Raw genomic sequence first — 26,986 nt, forward strand, 5'->3', positions numbered from 1 at the left:
ATAAAAAATTACAAATCAGTCATTTTGACTGCTTTGGCAGTTTTTGTACAAATTACAGTTTAAGATTTGTAAATATATAGAACAGAATACACGAGATTCGTCACGTGTATATATCGAGCTGAGTAATGCGTAAACGTGCAAGTATATATCGTTAAGATCGTATATTGACACGATTGCACTACCGCTACATGTATCCGGGCGAGTGTAAACTTACATTGCCGCTCGAGTGTGAGGAAAGCAGTACGGAAAGACGTAAATACAAGTTACCTCGGTTACGTTTTCGTACGAGGTACATCCGAAGAATTGAATTCGAGGGAGGATAGACTCGGTAATTCGATGGAAATCGATTTGAGATACGTATACGTGCACAAGGAATTACTCATTTATGGCGACTCGTATAATAGTGGGCTACGCTATTACAGGTCGCTTTTAATGAAACTTTGTTGATTCTAGGGGGAGGGGGGAGGGAGTTCAAGATACTTTATTAGATGCCGTTTATTAGATCCGGCGAGTTTTACGAGATGTAATACTCGATTGTAAGTTTTCGGACAATAGCCTGCTTGTAGCGATTAGCGAAGGAACTTCGGGGGAATTATTAGCTAAAGAACAACGTAAGATTATTAATAATTCACAGTAATTTCTTTGATCGCAACTCATTTCGAATAAAATAAATTCGAAAAGTCGATATTTAAGAAAGAAGAAAGTTCGAAATTCGCCGAAAATAGTGCGAAAAAATGAATAATGATACGCGTATGTTCGCAGCACAATAATAAAAAAAAAAAACTCAATTAGCTTATTAATTATAATATTAGCTCTTGCTACTGTGTGCATCCAGTAAACATTTCTATACTTTACTGTAATTTACAGGACGATGCTAACGGTGATCTTGTTTATGCGCGCGGATCACTCAAACGAGAGTAAAAATAAAAAATGAATATCCCGAGTAATCCTTCACTAAGAATCACAAAACGACGCGCGCGAAACTGCCTAACTACGCGTACTCCGCTCATATTTCTTTACGTTACTCATACTAACTCACTTAATCGGGTTTAACAAGCGTGAAGGTATGCGAGCAAAGAGAGCCGGGAAAGTACGGGATCATCGACGTTCGCGATTGCCGCTCGGTAACCAGCACCGGGATAATTGCGATCGCGGTTTAAAAGAAGGTATACGCGGGAGAGTGCCGGGAAAGGACGGCGTCGCGTAAGGCGCGCGGGCTTTCTTTTTCGTCATTACGCGAGGCTGTCTCCGCGCACTAATTGAAGCACCTTAAATGCAAATGTAATCGTGATACTCAAGGAATGGAAATCGGCGGTGGTGCCATGCCAACAACTCGTCCTGGTCATAGTCTCGCTCTCTCACGAACGCTCATTAAGCATAAAACAGCGAATTGCTTATATAGATATTTACTGCGACGAGAGAGGATTAAAGTTTGCGTAAAGCTTTTGTGGGAGTCATTACATTCGCAACTTATATTTGCTTCGTCATTCTGAGCGATTATTTAGGATTAGTGGATTCCCATTTGATTCATAAGCACCACTAACTCTTATACGCTATTAACTTTTATTCTTAATCTAGGTAATCTACTTTTCTAGTGTGCACGTATATATTTTATTGTCGTTGTAATACTCTCCTCTCTGCTTTTTTCGGGCTTAACAATACAATTTCCAGATCAACTCGGTTAATGGAAATAGAGGTCGTGCATTTTTTATACCCGAGACTCGTTCCCTGACATCACGAGAAATAACTGCAAACTGTCCAAACTTCGGTACAATTATATTCATCGCTGCGGTCTTCCTCCTGCGGGGCATTATAAAGTTATTGAAAATGCCGGCGCGCCGTAAGAGAGCTGAATCGCGGTCCCGGCAATAGCTGAAAACTTTTAAAAGGCGAACGAGCTCGGCGGTTTGCTTGAAACTGAGCGGACGGTTTACCCGAGTCTGGCGTTTCTATGACTAACGGAAATCGCTTTAACCCCTTGCGGTCTGGTATAAGCGCATATCCGTCCGCAAAACTTGTTTTGGTCGGACCCTGGGAAGTAGCTTAGTCTCACTATTATCCGCGATATAGATTTTGTTGAAACAAGCGATATCATATAGTGCGGAATAATGAATATATATATATGATGTTCTTAGTAATTTCATCTGTCGCGTAACGTTAATTCTTATGGACAGTTTGGAAAACGACGCCGAGGATCTTTGATTTTAATCTTATTCCTTCTTTTATGTATTGTATTAAAAAAACAATCAACAGAAAGCATCGTTCGAGTTTTATATATATATATATATATATATATATATATATACATACTAACTCATTAACGTGAATAAAATGTATATTACGTCGAGATGCGATAAGCAAGAGCAAAGTAAAAAGTAACATGAGAAATTTCTTTTTGCGAATGTATGTAACGCACGAGATTGAATTTTACGATACGCTGAATACTGGCAGCGCATTGAAATAAATGACAGAATTATGAAAAAGACTTAATTAGAAAACGAATCCCGTGGATCGTGTCAGACGGGGTGCCCGCCATCTTGGATGACCTTTGTGACAGACAGCTGGAAGCTCAGAGAAACTGGGGGAGACGGCTGTCGTCGTATAAAATTAAATTTTTAACGAGCTCGCCGCTCGTCCTTCCATTTGGTTCTCTCGCTCCTAGGTAGTTTACGAAGTAAATATCTGCACATCGGTAATTAAATTCGATTCGGTAGTTCGTGGTGACTGTAGGTTTCGGATAAGAGAAAATCTCGAGAGGATGAAACGGCGATATATCGGGTGATTCCTTTAGAATTGTACTTGTAACTTTTTGTAACGTTATTGCACGCTTTTGAGAAATTTCAAAATTCTATATGGTCCAATATATTTTTACTTCAAAAATTAAATATCCAATTTTTTACGCCCGTTGAACAATTTCGCGATGCACAATAACATAAACGATTTCATCACTAGCTATTTGATAAATTGAAAACATTTTTCCCTGATGCATTTCTATAGTTATTTCAGAAAGTGTTTTCGACACAAAGCACATATTTCCGCCGCGGCCGCAGTTATTTAAGCTACGCCGCACACATATCTCTCGCCACGATCAAATTAATTTATCTATAAAATGTCAACATGTGTTGGTATAAAATATAATGGGAAAAATCGAGAAAAAAATATTGTAGGCAAGCGGGTCTGAAATTTGTTTGCTCGAGGCAGCGGGGAAGGAATCAGATCCCATTCCGCACGTACACGCGCACGCGTAATGATATACTACGAAGAAAAACGTCTACTACCGACGAACACCGCGAGTACATCTTCTAGAAGCGAACTTTCCGCTCGTTATTTACCGCGAAACTATTTTGCAATTTAATGCCGTTGCCTCGCGTCTCCCTCTCGTCCCCCTCCCGCACTTTCGTCACTTCTGCACTCGCTCATTCGCGCGCGGCTCGGCGAACGCGGCAAATGACGTTTGCTTTCGCGTACACATGTACACTCGGAGACCCTATATAATGTCCCTCTTTTCCGCCGTGAGCAAATCCGAAAAGTAGCGACGTTGTATCTGACTAGATAACGTCAAAGCGAGATAAACAGTTGAAATTAATTTGCACGCAGCGTGTATCATTGAGATACGAGAGAAAAATCGATATCTTTAATTACTAATATTGTACCATAAATAAATGTTTAAATATAAATACGTTTTTCTTCTTCCAACTATTTCATCATTCTCTTTTTCTCTTACAATATTCACGAGTTCTTTCCGAACAACATAATTTTCCGGTGATCAGTGATCTATAGTTAAAGATCTATTAACGCAAATATATCTTTGTGTGTGTGATGCTGATTTTGTAAAGTCGCTCCAAAAATTTATTCGACTTAAAATAAATTTAAATTACAAAGACATACGCTAACGCATCTTGAAAAAAATACAAACGTAAAGCGGAATACGATAATCCAATTAAATGTCTGTCCAAGATGAGTAGCAAAGCCTTCATCACCATACACGGCGACGAAAAGTATTTCGCGATCATTGTGGAGTAAAAATTCATCCCTCGCATACGCGATGCGCATCGTACCTGCATTATTGATCGGTTCTATTCGTCGATAAAATATAGTGCGTTCTCCGGGGAATGAATTTTTTTTCGAACAGAATTGATCCCAGGTCGCCGCCACACGTCTCCGAAAAATATTCATTCCAGCGTTGCAAACCATCGGACGTTATTATCGTCGAGCTCGTTACTCGAACCGGAATATGCGCCGATAATAGAACAGTGGTACTTTCCTGGACCATGCCATTCCGATCTTGCTTTTAATACGGTAACTTCTCCGTTCGTGTTTACTTTACAATTCGTCATCTTAATTCTTAACGCGTTGACGTTGTACGTCAACGAATACCTGTGAATACGAATAATTGTGAATACGTTTCGTTTTACGGTTGTTTTAATAGGAGAAGTGGAACAGAAAGTAGTCGAGAGAAAAAATATGCTGTTCTCGGATTATCCGTGCGCGTATTTCGCAATGGCGATGTCTCTCCATCGAATGGCACGAGGTATATTTTGATATAGGTACCCGCGAACGTCGAGCGAAATTCTTTCAGTGACACCGAATTTTTTTGCCGACACAAATATTCTGGGCTCCATTAGACGCTGGTTTGACAGGGGAAAAGTACAAAGAGTCGTCGCTTAGCTGTGGCGAAATAAGATGGCTGTGCTGTAAAGCTGAAGCCGTTCTCGGGAGCCGGGATTATATTGCTGTGCCGATCGAAATTCTTCTCGCTTTATGCTAGCTTGTGCGAAATCTGTTTCAGACGGCAGAAACGTGACAGAGATTTTCATTAATTTCATAAGTGAAATTAGCACGGTAAAATCTCGGAATGGCAATTCTTCTTTAATCCGGAAAAACCGGTATACATATATCAGCTGGTAATGCGAGGATTACATTGTCGGGTTATGTTGATCCAAGATTATATTTCATTTCCTTTAATCGCAAAATGCGTTCTATCCTCGCGAAATCTATTCCACCAGGACGTAACATCATAACCGGAAAAAAGTATGACTTGCAAATCCGCGCAAATCTAAAAGTGGAAAATCTCCGTTCTCTCAACAAGCGAAATTTATTCAACTCGCGCAGTTAATCTGAAAGCAAATTAATTTCAATTTGCGCCTATAAATTTCTAGAACAAGCCTCACGTAAAGTATTTTCTTTCAACATTATTCGATATATTATCATCGATCATTGGTACATCTCCGTTATTTGCAGTATTCAACGAAAATTCAAACTGAGCGCGAAATCAAAGACAATAAACTAGAAAAGAATATAAATTGCGAGAGTGCCAGTTTCAAATGGGACGAAAATAAAAAGATTCGGGCTCATCCGCGCGATATCGATCTATCTCCCTAGTCGTGACATGCGCAGCGACACAGCCGCTTAAGGCGTGCGCGCGATTTGTAATTCGCGCTGATCACAAATTATTAAATAAATATGACAATGTATCGGGATACATGGCGTGGTAGCATTGTTAGACAAACTCGAAAGAGTGGCAACGACAATTATATCGATGATAAAGAGGGAGAGGGAGAGAGAGAGGGAGAGAGAGAGAGAGGAGGGAGCGTATGCGGGACGACGACCACGGTATCGCACGCGGTACACCTGGATAATAGATTTTGTACACGAGCGCGCCACCACTGGTGCGAGTAAAATACCGGTTGCGCTACTAATTGTCGTTAATTGCCTACTCTATACGGCCAGTTTTCAAATGAGGTTTCGTCGCTCGCCCTCTCTCCCCCTCCTCCCCCATCCCCAGTAATTGCGATTCATCGCGTTACCGTTGTGCCTCGTCCCACCACCGGTCGTATCATCCAAATCGAACGTTTTTGTACTACAGTGTCCGCAGTCTCTCCGGCAAGAGATACGGTCCCGTGCTCGCTCATTTTTTTTCCCCCTCGTCTTTTTCCGCCTGATGTCACTCTCACTCGCCGTGTACCTCTGTTTCTCCCCTTTCCCTACCGTGTGTCTGCCCTCCGTTTCTTTCTTATTATTTTTCCCCGCCGGTTTTACCGGCCGCCTTGTTTGTCTCTTATACTACTATCGCTTTTTGTCAACTTACATTATACTTTACTATCCTTTATAATTGTATGTGTTGTGTCTAAATTGATGTTTCTCCTAATCATCCTGTTTCTGTCTTCATGTTACTTCTGTTACTTTATTTAATCCTTGAGTGCGCAGCTTTGCATATGCAAAGCGACTTTTCGATGCTCTGTGTACCCTCCCTTATAAAGTTCGAACTGAAAACGCGCGGCTTTTGCACATCTGTAAAGAGCCTTCTCTGGTCCTTCTGACCTTCCTTTCCCTTCTGGATGAGTTCCTTTTAGAGGATTCCGAGTAAAGGATTCAAATTAGTAAAGGAGATATTTTTGAATATTTGTTTAGAATACTTTAAGCGGTCATTATGTATTTAAAAAATACTCAAAACGCTACGAAAAATTAGTCATTTAAGGGTTAATTCATTTTTTTGCTTTTTAGCCGTTGAACGGTTTGCCGTAAGTAACTACGCGCTGAGAGAAAAAGGCAGGATGACGGGCCAGGGAATCAGACCAGAGAATTTCGTTTCAGTCGCGGCTAGAACGGGTGGAATTTTCGTCGGGTCTGCTAAGCCTCTAAGCGGCTTAGGATTTCGTTGTACGCTTCACGAAAAGAGCGAAAGAGAACGCGACGTAGTAGGGCAAAGAAAAAAAAGAAAACAATGTAGTTTCGAAACGAGGGAAGAGATAATTTCTGTCCGCTCCTGCGAACGACGAAATGTATTACAGGAAGTGTCGGTATTCAGACACAATCACGTGATTTCGTCTCTGCCCGTCGGTTTCTGCAGTTCCGTTCGCATTTCTAATTTATTTCACTATTTGTGCGATCTTTTATCGCACTCTCTTCCCTTTCTCTCTACCGCCCTGGTATATAATCCGATATTATATCTAAAGCTCAACGCGTGCGCGCGCACGTACACGCTGATAATCATTTTCTATTATTATCGCGTTAAAAAACATCCTAAAGTATACAAATTCTTCTTGTTTAATATTTTAACATCCGTAAAGAGAAAATACATAGTTGAATTGCAATTACTTTTAAAGAACAAGGGGTAACAATATTTCCCGAGATCGATCATTTTGTTTTAATTCTAAATTGGCAATGCATTATGTTAAAGGGAATTAAAAATTACAACGAAATTGGCACCGTTTAAGGAAAGTTTGTGATTTGCCAGGTATTAAAGTCTTTTACTGTCGTATGAATTATTGTTCATGAGAATAACATGAATCATCGTACCAGAGGCTATTACTGCAGTCTCGCGATCTAGAATGGACGAAGACTCAAACATGGGTTGGTCGGATTTAAATCCCAAATGGCATTCCCACGTTTATCTAAATGATATGTACACTGTAGCTTCCCTAGCGGTTTGGTACCCATCTTAACACTTAACCAACACGAAGGAGAGAGAAGACGCCCATTTTCCAGCCCGCTGTGTGCCGCGCCGTTGTTCCACAATACACCATATAAATAATTTTGCACTGAATTTAGTATACCAGTCTATCAATTATTAAACGCTCTGTTTAATCACGTGATAAATTATGTAATAAACAAAGTTCTTCAATAGTATTCAATTGTTCCACGTATAGCATTACAATAGAAGAACAATAATAATTACGAAAATTTAGGTAAAATCATAGAAGGGGTAATTTAAAATACGTTACATTAACGTAGCCAAATGTAACGCACGCTACGAATGTAATTTTGGAATATTTCGCATAATCGAAACAACTGAAACAATGAGAGGATAAAATTATCGTAATGCGCGTAAAACAGCGTCAGTTCCATGTAAAAATAAAAAAAAAAAGTTCTAGCGCAGAGAGATTGTTAATTAAAATATATCGTGCGCTCGCGGGAGTGAAATCAATATTTCTTTAAAATCGCATGCAGGTCGGTCCGCATCATTTTTTTTTTCCAGTGCGTCACGTAACGCGGGCACTTGTGTGACGAGCGTCAGCAGGTAATGACGAGTGCAGCTGGACAATTTCTAGTGCCTTCGCATATGCTCGATGTAGCGTGTATTTGACCATTGGAGAACGTCCATGCCGCAAGATATCTACGATCCGTTCGCGTAACATCGTACGCTCGCACCACGAGCCGTGTGTCACGTGCGACCGATGGCAGGATGCGAGAGCGATACACCAACATGAGAGAGACAAAGAGAGAGAGAGAGGGGGGAAGAGAGGAGAGACCAGTGTCCCCGGATGGTGCAGAATAGTCAGGTGCCCGCGTACACGTATACATATATGCGTATACGTATGTACTTATGTACACGTACATATACGTACGGGGGCTAATAACGACGAAAGCGAGGTCAAAAGCCGACTAAAGGTCGACGGAGCATCCCTATCCGTTCAGTTTCAAGGCGCTCCATCATTATTGCGACAACGTTTGATCTACGTGATGCGTCGTCGCGCCCAGTAGGTTCGCCTCCCCGTCGCCGTATAATTATAGCTAATGCGCCAAAGCCGCGCGGTCATGGAACTCGCGAGCCACCCGGTAATCCCTTCGATACGTTTAGATTTATTGACCGGACGAGCCAGCGCGCGCCTAGGCAGCTACGGTAGTCAGGGAACGACCGGTCACCAGTGAATAATTATACGTAATCCGTATTTAGCCCATTAAGGACCATCTAATTTCCTTTCGTCAAAACTACATCCCGCTGACTCACGGAATGTACTTTTCTGTATAAAATTTCGGCAATTCTTAGAGCGTCGGGTCCGGAAGTGTGTCGCGGAGTTGAGTTACTATCCTGACGAGAAAAAATTGTCACGGTTGTGGAAGCTCGCTAGATTTTTTCCGATGAGATAATTCTCTTTTTAAATAACTTTTTTAAAGATTATTTTATTTACATATTTTCGACAAATACAGATATTTGTAAATTAAAGGGAAATCGATTATCGAAGAGTGATGATCGTTTATCAATGATTTCACTAGCATCATGGCCATTTTGACTCATCGATAATGCTTTCTATGATCGCGTGCATCGCGTGCGGGCTCTTCTGATCCATTAGCGCATCGCTGAGCTAATTCGAAAGCGATCTTTCGAATTAGTGTGTTCGCAGCCGCGGTTTCCGCGGCGCGGCAGTGCGCTTCTACGGCACGATCGATGAAACGCGAGCTGATTTCGAGGCCGCTTTTGTCTCAACCCCTGAAAAGTCCCCTCAGGTCAAATACTTCGCCATTATAATGTTCCGCACTCGATTCGATTGCATTACACGTGCGTCACGAAAGGCAACCCTTCGCTCGATCGAGCATTGCGCTCAAGATTCCCATTTTATGCTCTTTATTTTTTACTTAAATTTAGCAGAAAGTGATTATGTGTCGAGGTATTCAAACTTTAGGAAATGGAATCGAAAGCATGTCGCATATATTTACTGTCACATATATGTCATATATCTGCTAGCATCTCTAACAATATAAGCAGCGACAGTACGACAGCCGTGTTACTCTTCTTGACAAATATTCCACGTTCCATCGCTCGTCCGAGAAATATTTCGGACAAATTCAATGTTATACCAGCGTTTTGATACGGTAGGATAAAATTGTTACTCGCGACGGCCGAAGGAGATTCGCCTAGAAATATCCTTTGACCGATCATCGGGTTCGTTTTCAGTCTCTGTATTCTTTTCGCTCGACGAGTTCCCCGAGTTGAAGGTCACTCCGTAGTTTATATTCCATCGGCGCCAGCATCTTTATCGGGGATCGGAAAACCCTAATTCCCCCGAGGAATTTCACACTAAGAATTTATGCTACGGAAACAATTTCCGATGCTCGCTCGTCCGTAAAAAACTCCCCGATACCCTCCGTTTTTTTAGATGGATTTAGGTGCGATGGAATGCGAACGCGACATATACAAGAAGAGCGCAAATTGCCTTGCGCTGCGCGCATATATTGAAACGTTATTTCATTTGAAATTTCATCTGTACGGTCAGATGAGAAATGATTCGCGCGAATTTTATCAAGACTTTCATGCGTTACATAACTTTCGCTGCAAAATCGTCAATTGTTCAAAATCCGATCTCGCTTGCTATACAATTTCCGAGACATAATTGTAGAACATACTTGAAACTTATAAGACCCTGCATTGTGCAATTACCCTGTGGGCAATTAACAAGCCAAAAACATGCACTATATATGTAGATTAATTACCATAATAAACTAGTTGTGACAGTCAACGTATAGTGGCAACTAGCGGCGTGTAATAGGTCGCAGGCCGCTAAAATAGGGCGCGATTGTTACATCGCCAATGTTGTTGGGGAAATATATTTCACATTTTTAACAACGTTCGGCAACACAATAAATTTAACGGCATTAAATCACGACTATGATCACAGGCGTTGCCCGATGTGCGCTGTTGAAGACGCGGAATATAAAATATCCGCGCCGTGAAATCATTGGAATAATAGAATCGCAATCCCCCACTCGGACGTACGTCACCAATTTGTCGTGGTGAGTAACGGCAACGTGGGAAATTGATCGATTCAATATTCCGTACTCGCGCGATCAAGATCCCTTATATACTGGGGCGATTGATAACGGAGGCGCGGAGTGCCGTCCGTTATTTACTATCTCGGTAAACGGTCGTTTATTACTCCCATGGCACATATCACGGCAGTACTCGCGTCGCTATCACTGTTTCAACGGGATTACGGTGTGTACAAAGATAAGCGTCTAAACCTCCACTTCTCGCCCTATCCTTCCAGCACCCATACACGGTAGCGTGATCGCAATTGTGCGCGCGTGGCCTCGACGATTAGCCCCCAGCGATCGCGTTACGTAGCGCAACGTACTATAAACACCTTATGATTGCCCTTATAAGGGACCGAGCAGGGTAAACCCGTCTATTTGTAAGGGTGGCGGTTAGAGGGGTGGAACGATTTGGAGGATCACGCTCATGACTCGCGTTTAAACGGCCGCGCCGCGGAGACGTGTGGGATCGAAAGTATTTCATTGTGCAACGTTTGAGAGCCAATAGCTCGGCAACGCGCTTCGGCGTAGCTCTCATATTACGCGCGACAAAACGTTGGTCCTTCGTACTCTTTAGCAGCTGAATGGGAATTATTCGGTCTCACGGTCAGCCAACACGCGTCCCTCGTACAATCAGCGGTATATCATTTGTCGATTATCGTTAATGCCGTTGGTCTTGCATTTTCAACGGGGAAAAGTCACAATGGTGGATTTCTACTTCAAGTTGTGAGTTCTAATCGCTAATTGTAAGTCTAATTCCAATCGCTTCGTCTAAACAATTTTACTGTCGAATATTAAAGAACAATATTGCCATTCGATAGTGTCAACGATAATTTAACTTAGACGAACCATCGATTCGAATACAGATCTGTGCAGACTATACTTTTTCATCTTTCCTTTTCCTTCCCTCAGCATCTAATTGTATATCTATCCAACTTATGTATCATTTTAATTGAAAAAATATATAATATAACGCATAATAAGAGAAATAGGATCGTAACGATATACAAACAATTAGAATCAAAACTAATATAAGGCTTTCAAAGACCTAAGCTTGGATCGCATGGCTTTTGATTCTAATTGTTAATATAACGCAGCTAGAGAGAAGAGGCCTTATATCTTTAACTGGAGGAAATAATTTTGTGGCTCGATTATATTTGCATGTTACAATTATTACGGGCCGGAATGTTGAACGTAAAAGGAAACATCGCGCGACATGTAGCGTCGAATATCACAACCGACACGAATATTCGCTATGGCACTCAACGCGTTAACATTGTAACAATCGATTAACGCGGTTTCTGCTTAGCGCAACAATATCCCGTTGAATCGCTCTTTGTAAAACGAATGCCCTCGCGCAAACAGAATCGCGTACCGAATGTACCGAAATAACGACGCGAAAAGTTCTCTATCGCGCTATCGATCCTTCACAAATACGGACACTCGCATATGCAAATGCTTCAACGTTCTCTTCCCTCTTTTATCTATCCTACTCGCGTATATGCACGCCGTAGCCGAAATGCATATAGGTACGAATTCTGCGACTTTCTTCGCCATCACGATGTTCCGCTGTGCGCGCTCGTTACATTCCCGGCGTCTACCGCGAATGTAACTCTGTCTCTCGGCGTATTATAGTCGACAGATCTTCCTCGACATTTGCGGGACAAGCGACGATACATCAGCGTCACCTCTAAAGATTTCATCCCCTATGGCTCGGCCATCAGTCCAAATGTCGGGCAACAGCGGCTGCCTGAGATATGAACTTACATTTCGAGATTAGAGTGAAGTTCGGTCAGATTTATCGCGCATGAAAATGATCGCAATTAATACGGGACCGAGAAGTTAAATATACGTACGTGAACTAATTTATCTCTACCCCTATAAGTAAATCAGAGAAATTGATTATTTGCTTCTCTCTAACGAATAGAAATGGAACGTAGAATTGAGTGGTTATATACGAGAGACAAAAGTATAAGCAGGGCAGACGCGTACAAATATTTATCGCTCGTATTATAGAGACATTTATAGATTTGTTTTTTATTTTCTACCATTATTTGTTTCATCCGCACTCGGCACATATCTGTTTATAGCAACATTATACAATCCGCCCTTATTAGCTTTTAGTATCAAGTTAGATAAAAGTCAAGTTATAACGTTAAAATGTGCGGTATAACGCGGTTCGCGAGAGAGCGACTTTCCAAATCTCAATAAACTTGATGTAACCAAACACCTCTTTTCCTCGGTTAGAAGAGATTGCCGCTAATATGGTGCGCTATATAAGAACTCGGGGTAGGGGGTGCGACATTATCGATTTCTCGCTATCGGGTGATCCGATACCTCGATAACACACGTCCGCCTCGCGCCGTTCGCCGACGAAATGGGAGAACTTTTGACGCGCGATAAAAGTTTCTCGACATGACTGGCAAAGCTTCCAGAGGCATCTATCTTTCGCAAACAGATCATCGATGCTCGCAGTTTCCGCAAAGGTGCGCGCTTCGACGACTTCATCGAATCGCATTTTTATCGCGCTTAATTAAGGATGTTAATTGCCGCTTAAATTAAAGCGCGTTATCAAGAAAGTTAGAGCGTACAGATAGCGCCGGCCACGGTGAAACAACCGTGCCAAAGTATGCTGCTGGAAAATGTCAGAATATGGTAGGATAAGTCATGACGAATAAGAGTAAACCTACAGATTACACAAGAGCGTCGGCAGTATAAACTGGATGGGCTCGGAGTTCGTATACGATGAAAGCAGAATAAGCTGCGGTACGTCAGACTCTTTTTATTTCTTCTCTCGTTTTTTTGTGTGTGTCGTGTAAGCGACATCTTTTGCGAGAATTCATCTTTTTCAGTGCACGCGGTCTGAAAAAAATTAAAAGGGACGGTAAATACGAGCCATTATCTCTCGCAAATCGTAGTCAAAGGACCTTTTCCGCATGCGACTCTGAATAGTAACGCTGAAATTTAAGCGTAATCCAAAAAGATTACGCGATGAATAAAAGTCATTTTCAAATTAACACTTTTGTTTGTAAGATCGTGCGAAGGGCGAGCTAAAGTGCGATGGGCTAGTAAAATTAAGGCGATCGTGGATCGCGGGAACGGTATTGCCGACCGGATACTTTTCGCTTGCCGGGAACACCCTGAATCTCGCGGATTTCGCGATTCAAGCGTTAGTCTTCGTATTTCAAGATCACGAATTTTTTCAGTCAGTGAGTTAGATAAGGTCGTAAGGCTTCCGAGCGTGGACCCGCCCGCGTATAGTTAGGCGAGGAGAAATCACCGGCTCGGAATACCACCGGCAGCGACGAGAGAGAGAGAGGACGGAAAGGGGATGCTCGGTGCACACTTCCATCGTAATTCAGCGAGAATGGCCACGCCATCAAATGCGACGATACTGCAGCGCAACCTCGAATGCCCGTATACATACATATGGGGCGGGCGTGCGTGCATTCACGCCGCGGGTCCTGTAAAGCGAATTTGCAATATTCCACCGATAGCATGACTCGAGCGGGACTCGATCGAATGGCGTTGTTACGTTTACGCTTAAATATCCGAGCGGGACGCCTTTCGTGTCCCTGTCCCGGCCTCGTCTCCGCCGCACAAACGCAAATATCCTGACTTAAATATACGGCTCCGTGCGCGACGGTCACGACCCGCGCACCATTTGTTCCTATTCCGGTAATGCAAATAGTTTCTGCCGAGCACACTGACACGATATAATCGAATACCCGCCACACGATTTAGTTGCAGAGTTAGCCGGAGGAAATGGTCCGCGGATTAACAAATTAATACTAGCAAAACCAACTAGAGGCTATACTGATATTCAGAAATTCTATTGAGTCACTTGTAATGCCTGTTGGTAATTTTCCATACGGGTGTAATAAGCAAATTCTTTACAAAAGATTTTTGTAAAGAATCTTCGCAATATTAAGTAAAAAAAAAAAAAATTATTTTGGATCATTAGACTGATGAAGATCTTTGTTAGTGGAAGTTGAATCTTGATTTCCCGAAGAGGAATCTATCACGTACACCATGAATTAAATTTGAAAAAACTGTTTAAAGTACACTGTCACACGTACATTTGCGTTTGTATGCTGGTATTGGCCTTTAAATTGATAATTGTCTACTAACCAATTATCGAATTTAAAAAACATTTTTTATAAAGAGTTAAACGATAATAATTAATTTCTTCCATACCTCTAACAAGAAAATTTCGCAAATCTGAAAATTCTGATTTTGATGAAACTTTATGTAGAAAGGAGGGGGGGAATAGACAAATTTAAAAATTTTTAATTGCGGTCTAAAAACGATTCTAAGGGGTGGTCACGTGTGCCCCTACTAATTGTAAGACGATAGCCCGGCATTACATTCAAACAACCGCATGTGGGCAAATCGGCGTTGTCTCGCGACCCAGGTAGCAAAGTGACGTCAAGTGACGTCTTAATAACGTCTCAATGACGTCTACGACGTCAATAAGACGTCTTTAGACGTCATCTTTGCTACTTGGGAAGCGCCTGGCTGCGCTAAGTTTATAATGAACAATTTCACCAAATTACTCATCGGCCAATCGACGCCCACACACGTATCTCAAAGATAAAACGAGAATATCAAAAAGTCGCTCTACATACGAGGGGTGGTTTTTACCGCAATTGAACATTTCTAAATACGTCTATTTATCCTCCTTACATGTACGTAAGGTTTCGAAATCAAAATTTTCGAGTTCACGAGATTCCCTTGTAAGTTCACCGAAAGTATGTTAAATGGTGTATCGATTACAACTCGATCTCGTTAGAATTAAAGCTAATTCGACGGTCTGGTGAGAATATAAGGCGTATTAAAAGGGGCATCAAGAGATGTTTCGCATTGGGCCTAGTTGAATGCGCGTTTACGGTCGCCGCGCGGTTCGACAGTCGCGCGCGGCCGTCCGCCTGTCATTAATGCATCGCCACATATACGTACGCTGGTACCGCAGCGGGTGGTACCTCCGGTACACCAACGGTGTGCTGTGCGCGTCGAGCAAACACCGGTTCGCTACACGGTAAACATATCGGTGCTCGCGGTGTAGGCGGACGGGAGGGAGAGCAAAAGCGACGATGGGGGTTGAAAGCGGAGTGAGTGAACGAGCGGGCGAGTTTGTGGGCCCAGAGAGCGCGGGCGCGCGCGCCACGTCGGTGTGTCGCTAGTAATGAATAGGACATAAATCTGCGGAGGTTCTCTCTCTGTGCCGGTAACGTCCCCGGGATCTCTCTGGTCCTCTTCTACTCTCTCTCTCTCTCTCTCGCCAGCACCATTTACGCGTCTATAGACGCGAGCGCGTACCGGCGACGGCGGGGAATTTTCCAGAGCAACGCGAGAGTGGACGTAATGGACGTCCACTTTTACGAATACGCGTTCTTCCGTTTCCGCGACAACGCCGCAGGAAACGATGGAGACGGACGGGTTTTATTCGCCGGTAGGTAAACGATGGCTCCGAACGACGCGACGGAACGACGGAAGAAGCGCCTCGGGCAGCACGGCGTTCGCACTTTTTTTTACGGCCGGAAGCCGCATTCGCGAGTATCGGTCACTCCGCGAGTTCAGAACACCGTTCTGGGGTTGTACAGACGAAATAGAGAGGCGAGCGGAATAGCGAGTTACTTTATTCCTTTTCAACGAGAAATGACGTTGGGAACCCAGTGAAGAACCCAACGGGTTGCTTGACAGTCCAAAACGTTACTCGGAATTGTTACTTTATAATTAATCGAGCAGCAAGAGAAAGAAATAAAAAAAACACGCGGATTTGTTTCTCGCGTATTTGGGCACTTGAACGATAACGAATTATCTCGTGCGCATCGTCGGCTTTACGTGCGCTATATACGTCTTTACGGGAATCCAATATATTATTTCAGATCCGCGATAACAGCCGCAGCCATCAGAGAAGCGGCGATGCAAATTTCAGATCTACTTTGACCCGATCACGGGCCAATACCCGCAACGATATTACCTTCTGGTCACTCTCACGGTACATCTCAGAGATCGTTTCCATCTCGCTAGGGCTACGTAGGAGGAGTACGTGGAGAGGATCCGTTTCCGCGGCCCGGAAGCGGGATAGAGCGAGAAAGACGGACGGATCGGCCAAGCGGCAAGTTTAATTTCCGGTCGGGCAAATTCTAAAGTGGCGAAAAGCTGATCGCGATTCGATGGAAAATGCCGGGCGAACGCTAGGGGAGAAAATTCATATAAATATCGTAGGCAGTTAAGAAAAACGATATACGCACGCCAGTGAAACAATGATTTAACTTTGTAAATCGTAGTTGCGTGTAACGTGATCGTTTCCAAAGATGTTGACGTATGTTCATATTTCTGGAATATTCTCTCCGAGTCGACAAGATGTTCTTTTTTATGTTTGTATTTCTCGGACGACTTTTTTCCCGCGTCCCTTTTTGTTTGAGTAAACCGTTTGGAAACGGTCAAACTGAAAGGCTTTCATGTTCATCTACCGCGTCTATTGACTAACGCGAGTAATTTCAGAAGCAAACTTTTACAAATTTTTGACTGAGCGAGATTTTCTTAGCGCTCAATATTCAAGCATATATAAATATAAATAATATTTAAATTTAACAGTATTACAATTTTTTCAAAGCGCCAAAATAATTTTGGTAATTCTTCCCTTATTTTAAGGATAACGGACCGTTGATCTGATTCGGATAGCGGTCGATAGACGCTGAATGCTTATCAAGTATTTGGCAATTCAACAATTACATATGATGGCCTGTGATGTTCATAATGTTCAGCAGATGCAACGTGACTGAGTAATGCACGGCAAGGCTAGGTAGCCTATCAATATCGCATTAGTAATAAATTTATAATGCTGATTATGAATTGAAGCTGATGTATATCGAAAGCGCGATTATTACCGTTAAAAATAATAATAAATTTTAAGAAAGGCTTTTGTTAAAACCAATTTTTGTCACAATTTAATTATTTCATTATTGTTTCTTACTTACTGTTACTTTATAACTTATGCCGCAAAATGCAAATTAAGCAGAAAAGAGACAATTAGATAAATGTAAGAAGAAGTATATAATACGTCGCCAAACTTGAGGAACAAATCTTAATTAAAGAATTACTCGATTTTAATTTGGAAGTTAGTTAACGCGTATTTTATTTAAATCACTGTGAGAGAGTAAATCGCTTTATATTATTATACAAAATTTTCCTACAATAAATATTTTGTTATTTTAAGATTTAACGATATTGAAACAGGCAATTTAATAACGTAAAATGATAATGAACCATTCAGCCTGACCGACAGCAACAACAGTTTCCGCAATTTGGTGTAGCATAAAATATACTTACTAATTAATGAGTAATTTATTTATAGATTAATATTATAATGGAAGGTATACGTTACGTATACGTGTTTACCATTTGATCAGTTGATTCCGATATTATCTCTTCCATTATTAACTACTTACGGTAACAATTTTTATATCAATTATGTACTGGATAGAAAGACAAAGGATTATATTATCATAAAAAATTATATTAAATATAGAGAATTATATTACCAAAAGTCGTAGCTCGTCTCGATAAAAATGTGAAAAATTTAGTTAGCCAAAGATAAAATTAATCAAGATATTTAACATTCGAATTACGAATTTGCGAAACAATTCGTAATTGAAAAGATACACGCATCAATGATTCTGTGCATGGGATACTTTATACACGCAGATCGTACGGAACCGACAAAATTCTGCGCGGGATTAAAATGGCAGCACCTCTGACCGTTATATTTCGAAAACATATAACTTTTGATAAAATGTTCATAATGTATTCACATGGGAGCAGCTAACGGATCGTAGCCGCGTCATTATTCTTTATACTTTATACTATATCGAGCGACTATAGTTCTCTCTAATAGCGGCAAAAATGTCGAATAATTTCATTTAAACTTATTTAAGCTATCGTATTCAGTTAGCTAGTCGGCTAGCCAACTAAATTTGTGGATATTGGCTGTCTCTGTGTCTCGTTCGAGGATCCTTCGATCCTCTGGAGATCCTTCAAAACAGGTTTCAGTGTCGAGACCGACCACGACGTGACGAGAGGAAAACGATGCGGAAAACAATTTCATCGGCTTCGTTGTCGCTAATCAGCACTTTGGCAGCGAGCAAACGCTGATGAAAAATTCTCATTGAGATCTCGGGGACCCTCTTTCTCTCGCAGCTGTCTCTATCGCGCCGCTACTACACCGCTGCTCGAACAATATCCTTTCTTCGCGACGACGTAGAAAATCGAAAAGTCGGCCGGGAGACAGGCGGAAGAAAAGGCCGAACGGGAGAGTTAGAAAGGAGACGTCCCCATTCAGCAGTAGCTTAACGATCTATCCTTTCGGAACGACGGCACATCCTCCAACGTTCTCCCGCAATCCCTTTTACTCTCGCTCGTATCTACCACATCCTCGCGTCACTGTACCTTATTCTTCGCCATTTCCTTCTTTTCATTTCGCTATACTCATTCTCCTTTTCCTCGCGCTTTCAGCAGCGATATCCAATTATTTGAAAAGATTTAAGTAAGGAAAAAATACAGATATACGTCAAATAATCTTTTTAACCGTACAATAAAATAGCAATTTGAAATAAAGTTAATACATCTGAAAAGATGTTTGTATATTTGGTGTATTTTAATTATGTACACATTAAGTCAAATAGAGAGAATATATATGAAATTCGCGATAGATTTTTACGTGACAATATTATAGCGTATGATTGTGGAGAAGTGAGAGAATGAGAGTGAGAGTGAGAGTGAGTGAGTGAGTGAGTGAGTGAGTGAGTGAGTGAGTGAGTGAGTGAGAGAGAATANCTGTCTTCAGGAGCGCCCGTGGTAACAGGTGCGATTTTCATTTAATGTTTGAATGTTTGATCAATAAATGTTTTACTCCGAATTTTGTTTTGTTGTCAAGCGAGATGCTGAGGACGATCGGTCGGGGTTCAGTCGTAAATCGGCGTTACGAGAGAGCGTGCGGAAAAGTCGTGATCCGAGAACAGAAATGTAGTGCGCGAAAGCGAAACGAGAGTTTATTATTTGTCACTAATTAAACGTTCCTTGGTCTAAACTGTTGTAGATTTCTTTTAAATAAAATAAAGATCCTACATGATTTATATGCAAGTTTAAAATATGAATAAACTGACATCTAAATAATAATCATCTGGCAAGCTAAAGTACGTACGTAATTATCTTCGCGTCTTTTATAGCGTCTTATCTGGTCTCTTTCCTTGGCCTTCTGTTCTATAAAGGATTATATCCAACCGCGACGATTGTTAGTCCAATACCACCCTCTAATGCATAAGAGGCTGTTAACGAAGGGAGGAGTTAATTGCGCGATGGTGGCTCAGCGGAAAAGCACAGTATTACACACAGAAATACCCTCGTTCTTCGCCCGGAGTCGTTTATGAATTCGCATTGTGGGTGAAACTCATAGCGCAGATTCAAACGCGACGAAAGCTCGAAAGCTCGAAAGCTCTTTTGATATATTGATGCCTTCTGCGGTATTAAGCGTATTTTCAATGCATAATGAGTGTTTTTATACGTTTGTTACATCCTTTAATGCGCGTTTCGCAGAAAACATCTTCCTTTCTAATATTTCAACGAGCATTAAAGCTTAAAGGCATTAGAATTAATTCGCATTTAGGGAGGAAGAATGAAAAGACACAATGTCTACCCATTCCCTTTTACCGTCAAAGAGTCATTGTCCGGATTATAGATATGTAAATGATCTTTTAAGTCTCTCTATATTCGCACGTAATACTATACAAGGAATAATAATAAAGCCATTTTTTAACTTTATTCTATTAATTGATTAAGATTAATGACGACGAAATAGATTGCAAGTTTTTTTTATTATATAGAATTGCAAAAAAATTATTAATAAATATTATATAAAAAATTTTTTATAATTTATAAAATATAAAAAATATGTAGTTTTATTTATATTTTAAATAGACATACAATGTTTCGAAAAATTGAAATTCTGTATCTAAAAAAGTACGACACAGCGCCGAAAAATTCATTGCACCGAAATATTATTATTTGAAAATGTCACTTCCATAGAGATATTCGAGAACACAAGAGGCGTTCCGGAAAATCACAATTTCAAAAACCGGAAAAACAAACGGTATCCTGGAAAACTGTGAGAAAAGAACGATTGACATATATGATTTTTACTTAATGACTTTTTATGTGACGGCTCATTCTTGTTCTCTCAACTTTTTGGGAATATATATATACGTATACAAATATCTCGTTTCAAATATCTCGGAAGAGTGATATTTCGGAATGACGATGGTGTTGCCAAAACGAAATTTCCAAAACGCACTTAGCTACTCGTTTTATTGAGAATATAGCAGTATTTCGATTTTCGGTCGACTTTCGTTCCGGAAGATTCGTTGGGATGTAACGCGTTCGACCGAACCGCGCTCTGGCTCTGCCGCGTTGCATGAAAACAGAAAGCTTAGCGCGAGATACATTGGGTAGTGTGATATATCTCGAGCGCAGTTTTTCCGTCGCTTTTAATCCCGCGTATACCAGCGATGCTATTATTGCCTACAATTCAAGCACACGTTGACAGCCCGGCAGTCGATTATTTTCCCCGCGGTGAAACATTTGTGCCGCGGTATCTCGCAACCGTAACCAGCGGCGAGGGCTCTCTCTTTCTCGCGTTCGTTAAACACCGTCCGAAATTTATGCTTTATGCGATCTGACAGCGTAACGAGCGTGAGCGAAATTTTATCGGATTACAATCAGAATACCTCTTGCGGCTCTCTTGCTTTCGATTCGATTAAAATCGCCTGGGGCTCCTATTATCAAGACTAGTTAATCGTTTTTCCTATATTTTTTTGCGGAAATCGTAGAGCTTGCTTCAAAGCTGCAAGCGCTTTTATTCGAAGATAGTAAACAATTTTGTATTACGCTCATTCGTAAAACTTTAAATTGTTTAAAGCAATTTTCCTTTTCGGAGCAACAATCTATGATTCAAGTAGGTAAATTTATAAATAATACTAAGATATTCTCTTGGCGAATTTTATTGCTAAGTATCGTATCTAAGAAATGGCGATTAAATCGCATCAGGAATCTTTTCGTAATGCACACAATCGTTCGGTGCACCTATACTCTATACTGTCATACAAATCGTATATACATTCGTAATCAATCTGTGAGAGTCGAAATCTTCTCAGTTGCCGTTGAGAGAACACATTTGATAAATTTTCCGTCGGACAGAGTATACTTGAGATCATTTCCGCATTAACGTGCAAACGTGTCAGGCTGATACTTCGGCGCGGTTTTCGTGATATATGGCGGTGATTGCGCGGTGAGGAATGGCGCGCTGAAATTCCAACGAAGTTTCGTTAACGATGCGCCACGATGGGTCGTCCGACGCGCAAAGAGCGCGAAGTCATTCGAACAATCTCCCTTTACTGTTCTCCACGCCCGCGCGTTCTCGAGAGATGTGATTTCACGATGCCGGATTTTACGACTCATGCAACCGAATTATTGTCTTGTAAACGCGTTATCCGACAAAGTAATAAATGATACGTCGCTTTCTGCCACGTACGAATTTCGTAACGCGCTTTGTTCAACGAAGCGTGCGAAGGATAGGATAAGACGGATAAGACACTGTTGCGTGTTGTTTTAATAAAAATTAAATAATAAATAAAGCGCCATAAAAATTTTTTCAGGTACGTTTTGTTCGCGAAATAAAAAAATTGAGTTTTCATATTCTTATATTACTATACCTTTGTAATACACGTATGTACATACATACACACATATACACACACCCACATTCATACAAATTGCATTTATACGTGTGCTCCGTTACAATGTGCAAGCGAGTCACGCAATGGTCGGCCGCACGCGTAACGATCGCAGGTAAAGAAAGGAAACGTTTAATTAAAAAATTCCGGGAACAAATTGATTCGTTTCAGTACGGTATTCTCGTAGTTAGACGAAACTATTCGACGCCGCCATCTTTCTAGCAACGTCGATCGAATAGTTATGAACCCATCGCTAAAAATTGTCACATCGCTAGAAATTATCAGTATACGCAATTTAGAACGTGCAGCTGAAAGCACAATATAAAACCTTTTTTTCTGTTTCGATAAACTCGCTGGAGGTACGATGTATGCCGATATTGGACACGCGATAAAAGATATTGCGTATCACCGTTATGAAATAAGCGAGAGGGCAAAAAATGTAGATTTAACCTTCAATTGTTACAATTTCTCCTGGCGCTTTCTCGCTGTAACACTACCGGACATGATGCCGTGCGTGAAATCGAGGCGAATCGTGAAACGCACTCGAAGAGCGCGAAAAGTAGCGAAGCTGCGCAGTATTAACGAACGTGCGTAAAAAAAATATTAAAAAAAAGAGAAAAAACAGGCCCGCCGATGTAGACACGCGGAATTCGTACACGCGTATACGCGATGTCGCGGTCTGCGGTTCGTGAATGGGGATATGCGAGCTACGTATACGCTTAAACGTACGTATGTTATACTCATACGCTGCACAAAACGGCAAATTCGACGCGCGGTTGGTGTGTGCGCGGGTTCGCGTCGGTTCGCGCTCGAGATAAATGAAATTCATAAGACGGGAATGATATCCTTGAGACGGGACTTTCCCGTGCCGGATGGGCGATAGTTTCGCGCAAGACGAAGCGAGAGAGAAGCCTCGACGGGGTTAGTGTGGGGGTCAGGGGGGCTCGTGCAACAAGTGACGTTATTAGGTTGGCGCTCGAGGGTTGCAAGGGAGGGAACGGAGCGAATCATAATGCATAACTCTTGCCCGTCCTTGTCTTACTACTCGCGCGCGCGCGCGCGCCCGCACGGCCATTCAACTTCTGCGGAATTGCTCGTGCCAGATTAAACCGAATCACCCCCGAAAGACCGAAAATTAGCGAATATTCAGTGAACTAGATGCCACGATTATTTTTGACTCAATAATAAAATTATAACAAAATATTATTTTGATATGAATACAAAATTGATATGACGCAAAAAGTTCTTCAGTACCAGTTTGCCGCGGATATAACTGAAAATTCATGTGTGTTTTAACTTTTACATGCTCAACATTATCGAGAATTGAAAGCTTTCACGGTCAGTTAAACTGATGCAGAAATTCCCTTTGTGAAATCCGATTCAAAGTACTTTAATTTAGAAATTGAATGGGGATACACACAAATGGCGGAGTTTTCCAGGTTTTCGATAAGGATAAGAACGCGCATTTCCCACAGTCACATATCGTCTGCCTTAATCTTTCTGATAAGCTCGGGTTATGATATTCACGGTGAACTTCAAAAGCTCGTTTGTGCTCAGATCGGTGCCAAGTTACGTTGAGCTCATTCGTCCTTGTCGTCCGATACGATAATCGGCCGGTCCGAAGACGTGCCCCGTTCTAGAAAACTAAATTTCCATTCCGTTTCTCGGCGGTGGTGAACCGCGAAAAGAGACCACGTCGCCGTAACGGAGAAGACAAAGAGGCTTTATTATACGAGGAGAGCGATGGAAATTGAGAACGGCGAGGGCGGAGATTGGCAAGGATGCCGGGTGTTCCCCTTGGCGCCGAACGGCAAAGACGACTACCTTATATCCGCAGAACTCGGATTATTACCGCTCAAGTCGGTTATTCTTCTTTCTATTTCATTATGATACAGTTGAAACGCGCTAATCATGCGTCATCGTTTGATTCTCTATATACGTTCGCCTTGTTGCGTGAACGTAAAAAAGTTTATAATTCGCTCTTCAGTCTTTTATCTTGAAAGAAGGAAAAATCTATTAAAGTTAGATTAAAGTTAATATTTGATGTTTAAGATCATTTTATTCTTCCTATTTCTCTTTTCATTCTTTCATGACTTTAAAGATTTAGCGGCGATAGTGATTGAAGTATAACCCATCTAAACAGCTGGGGCGATGAAAGTATGGTATAAAATCTATAACTTATCGATATACGTCTCTCTCTCTCTCTTTTTTTAAGTATCATAAAAATTCGATCTCGCCTGAGCGTACAAAGGAAGCTTTTCAAATTTCAAAGCTGAAAGGAATCTTAAAGGTACCGTATGATCGAGAAGTATTCTATACACGTGTAACACGCGGACGCAGCAGCGAAAATGGAAAAGGGAGCGGTGGAAAAAAAAGGAAGGAAAAAGGGGAAAAAAGGGGAAAAAGGGAAATCCAATGGACGACAGGGACCACCGTCGTGTCGTCAAGCCGGTCGGTCCTTTTTCCGCCTCGCGGCCCCCTCTGTCTCTCGGCACTTGATTTCCGTCTTTCCCATTTTCCTCTTTCGCTCCGTATCTCCCGGAACCCCCTGCTCGTCCCACCCTCGTCTTCACCCCAAGTCCGCCATTTTTGTTTGTATTTCGCGGTGATCGTGGCCCGGAAACGGACGTCCGCGCCGTGAAAAATGGCCGTCGTTGCGCTTCCGGGACAGGAACGTTCTCCTCCTCCCCCCTCTCCCCCTTCAGTCCGTTATCCCTCCTCGCAGTTCCCTGCCCTGAATTCTACTACTGACGCCCTCGTCCCAGGCGAAACGCGTTTCATCCGACCGACCCCCACGGCGTGTTCTACCTTTCTGCTCTTTACCACTGTCCTGTCCGACTTTGGCCATCGACCGGTGTCCGAACCGTGACCATTTGACGCAACGCGCTACATGTGTTCCTGACGTCGTGCACACCAAGCGTTTTATCACAGTTCCGTGAGCCGTCTAGTCACATTTGATTGTAGTAATTGTCACTCGACACTTCCGCGAACCGCGCTGATATCACGCGCGTTGAGAGAATCCCGTATAATACGGTTGCGATCGTACACATTTGAACGAATAACAATGCGATTGTAGTCAAAGTAGAATTCTATTCGTTTTGTAAATACGTACAATAATATTAGTCGATTAGAGCTTTGTTTAACTTTCTTGCAGTTTTGCGCTGTTTAACTGCACTGTTCAACAACAAAAAATACAAGAACGAGAATAATAGTTTTTTCGTAGTTTCTTAAGCGCTGAATACGATCCCGTTTACTAAATTGTTCTATCACGTCACAATTTTGAGAAATTTGCGATTATAATATGCCAAAATACACTAAAATAGCCTCTTTTTTCTAACTTGAATTGTAAATTTCTCAAAATTGTGACGTGATAGAGCAATTTGGCAAACGGGATCATATTTAATGTTCGAAAACATATTATACTACATAATATACTATAAGAAACGATTAATCTTGTTTCTATGCTCGAAAAGAAGTAATTTTTTGTTGATCAGTGTTATTGATTGATTGATCGATTGACAGAAACTTTGAATTAAAAACTTATTTCTCTAACTTCCTCGCCGTGTACTCTGTTTCAGGAAAGTTTCAAGAATGTGTTGAGCTGATTCTATCCGGTTATACTCAGGGTTTTGGGAATGGATTCGACATTATTGCTGCTCCTACTGACCGGTAAGTTTATAAAATACTGTGCTTCTCGGCAAGTAATATATAGAAGAAGCGTCGGCGTTCTTTGGCTTGACTGTTGGAGTCGTTAACGTAGGATCTACAATTGTAGATGGACTTCCACGCAGAGATTATATCTAAAAGTCCCGGCAAAACTTTGGTAGCGAGTCCCACTTATTATAAACTTCGGTCCGACAACACTCTCCCTTTGCAACAATGAGTTATTCCGCAATGTTGAGGGAATAAAACGGTTCGCAAACTGCTACTAGAAATTTTTCTCCTGGTCTTATTTTACAGTTAATAAAACCTTCTCGTATCCGCGTAAAGAAAATAGAATTGTCTGCGGAAGTAGCATCGCGATATCTATAAACACGAATAAAGGCAAGCTCGTTCGTCCGTTCAATAATCATTTCACGACGTGTTCAATGAATTGTTCAATTGTTACAAAACTGTTTCTCATGTTCCATTTAATAATAGATATAGATGGAAGAGAAATGTAATACTTTCATGTCATATCGTGATCAAAAATGGAAACTTCGTATTATTTTTCAAAACTTGAATTAAATTTTCGGAAGATACAATATCGATACGATCAGCAGGTCGGTGACGCAAAAACTGGCGATATCATATCTCTGAACGAGCTTCCGAATCGGTCTTCGAATTGACTCGCCGTCGCATTTCTATACTCTCCAGGCACACGGGTGTGCAAAGGACAGAATAAAATTCGTGGTCTCCATCGAGGCGAGAACGTTTGGGGAAAGTGACTTCGATTTGACGCTCCGTGAACTTGCAGAATAACCCGGCCCTTGCCTGGGGCCGCGGCCGTGGAGAGAAAGGCGAAAAAACGCGTCCATTCGCGGCGAGCATTTACGTGCGCGCCCCACGTAGCCCCACGGTCGATGACCACGTGGAAGGTAGAAGCGAGGACGAATACGAGAGCAGGAGCGGGAAAAACAGAGGAAAAAAGAAAGGAGTACGTTTGGTTTGGCAGTGGGTGGTGG

The 26,986-nt window shown here is 41.7% G+C and overlaps 1 protein-coding gene across 7 annotated transcripts in view; it reads left to right on the plus strand.

Annotated features, from left to right (window-relative positions):
* The window catches only part of Dscam3 (Down syndrome cell adhesion molecule 3), a 99,577-nt gene that overhangs the window by 23,739 nt on the left and 48,852 nt on the right, over positions 1-26,986 (plus strand). For all 7 annotated transcript variants that reach the window (XR_013257750.1, XM_077411492.1, XM_077411487.1 and 4 more), the window contains exon 2: positions 25,901-25,991. Coding sequence is in view for 6 of the 7 variants with exons in the window: in XM_077411492.1 (XP_077267618.1) it covers positions 25,958-25,991 (34 nt within the window). In the remaining variant the exon portion in view is untranslated. The remainder of the gene's footprint in view (positions 1-25,900; positions 25,992-26,986) is intronic.

This window comes from Temnothorax americanus, unplaced genomic scaffold (genome assembly GCF_048541705.1).
Source record: "Temnothorax americanus isolate GAGA-0224 unplaced genomic scaffold, ASM4854170v1 Scaffold3, whole genome shotgun sequence".
Classification (NCBI taxonomy): Eukaryota; Metazoa; Arthropoda; class Insecta; order Hymenoptera; family Formicidae; genus Temnothorax; species Temnothorax americanus.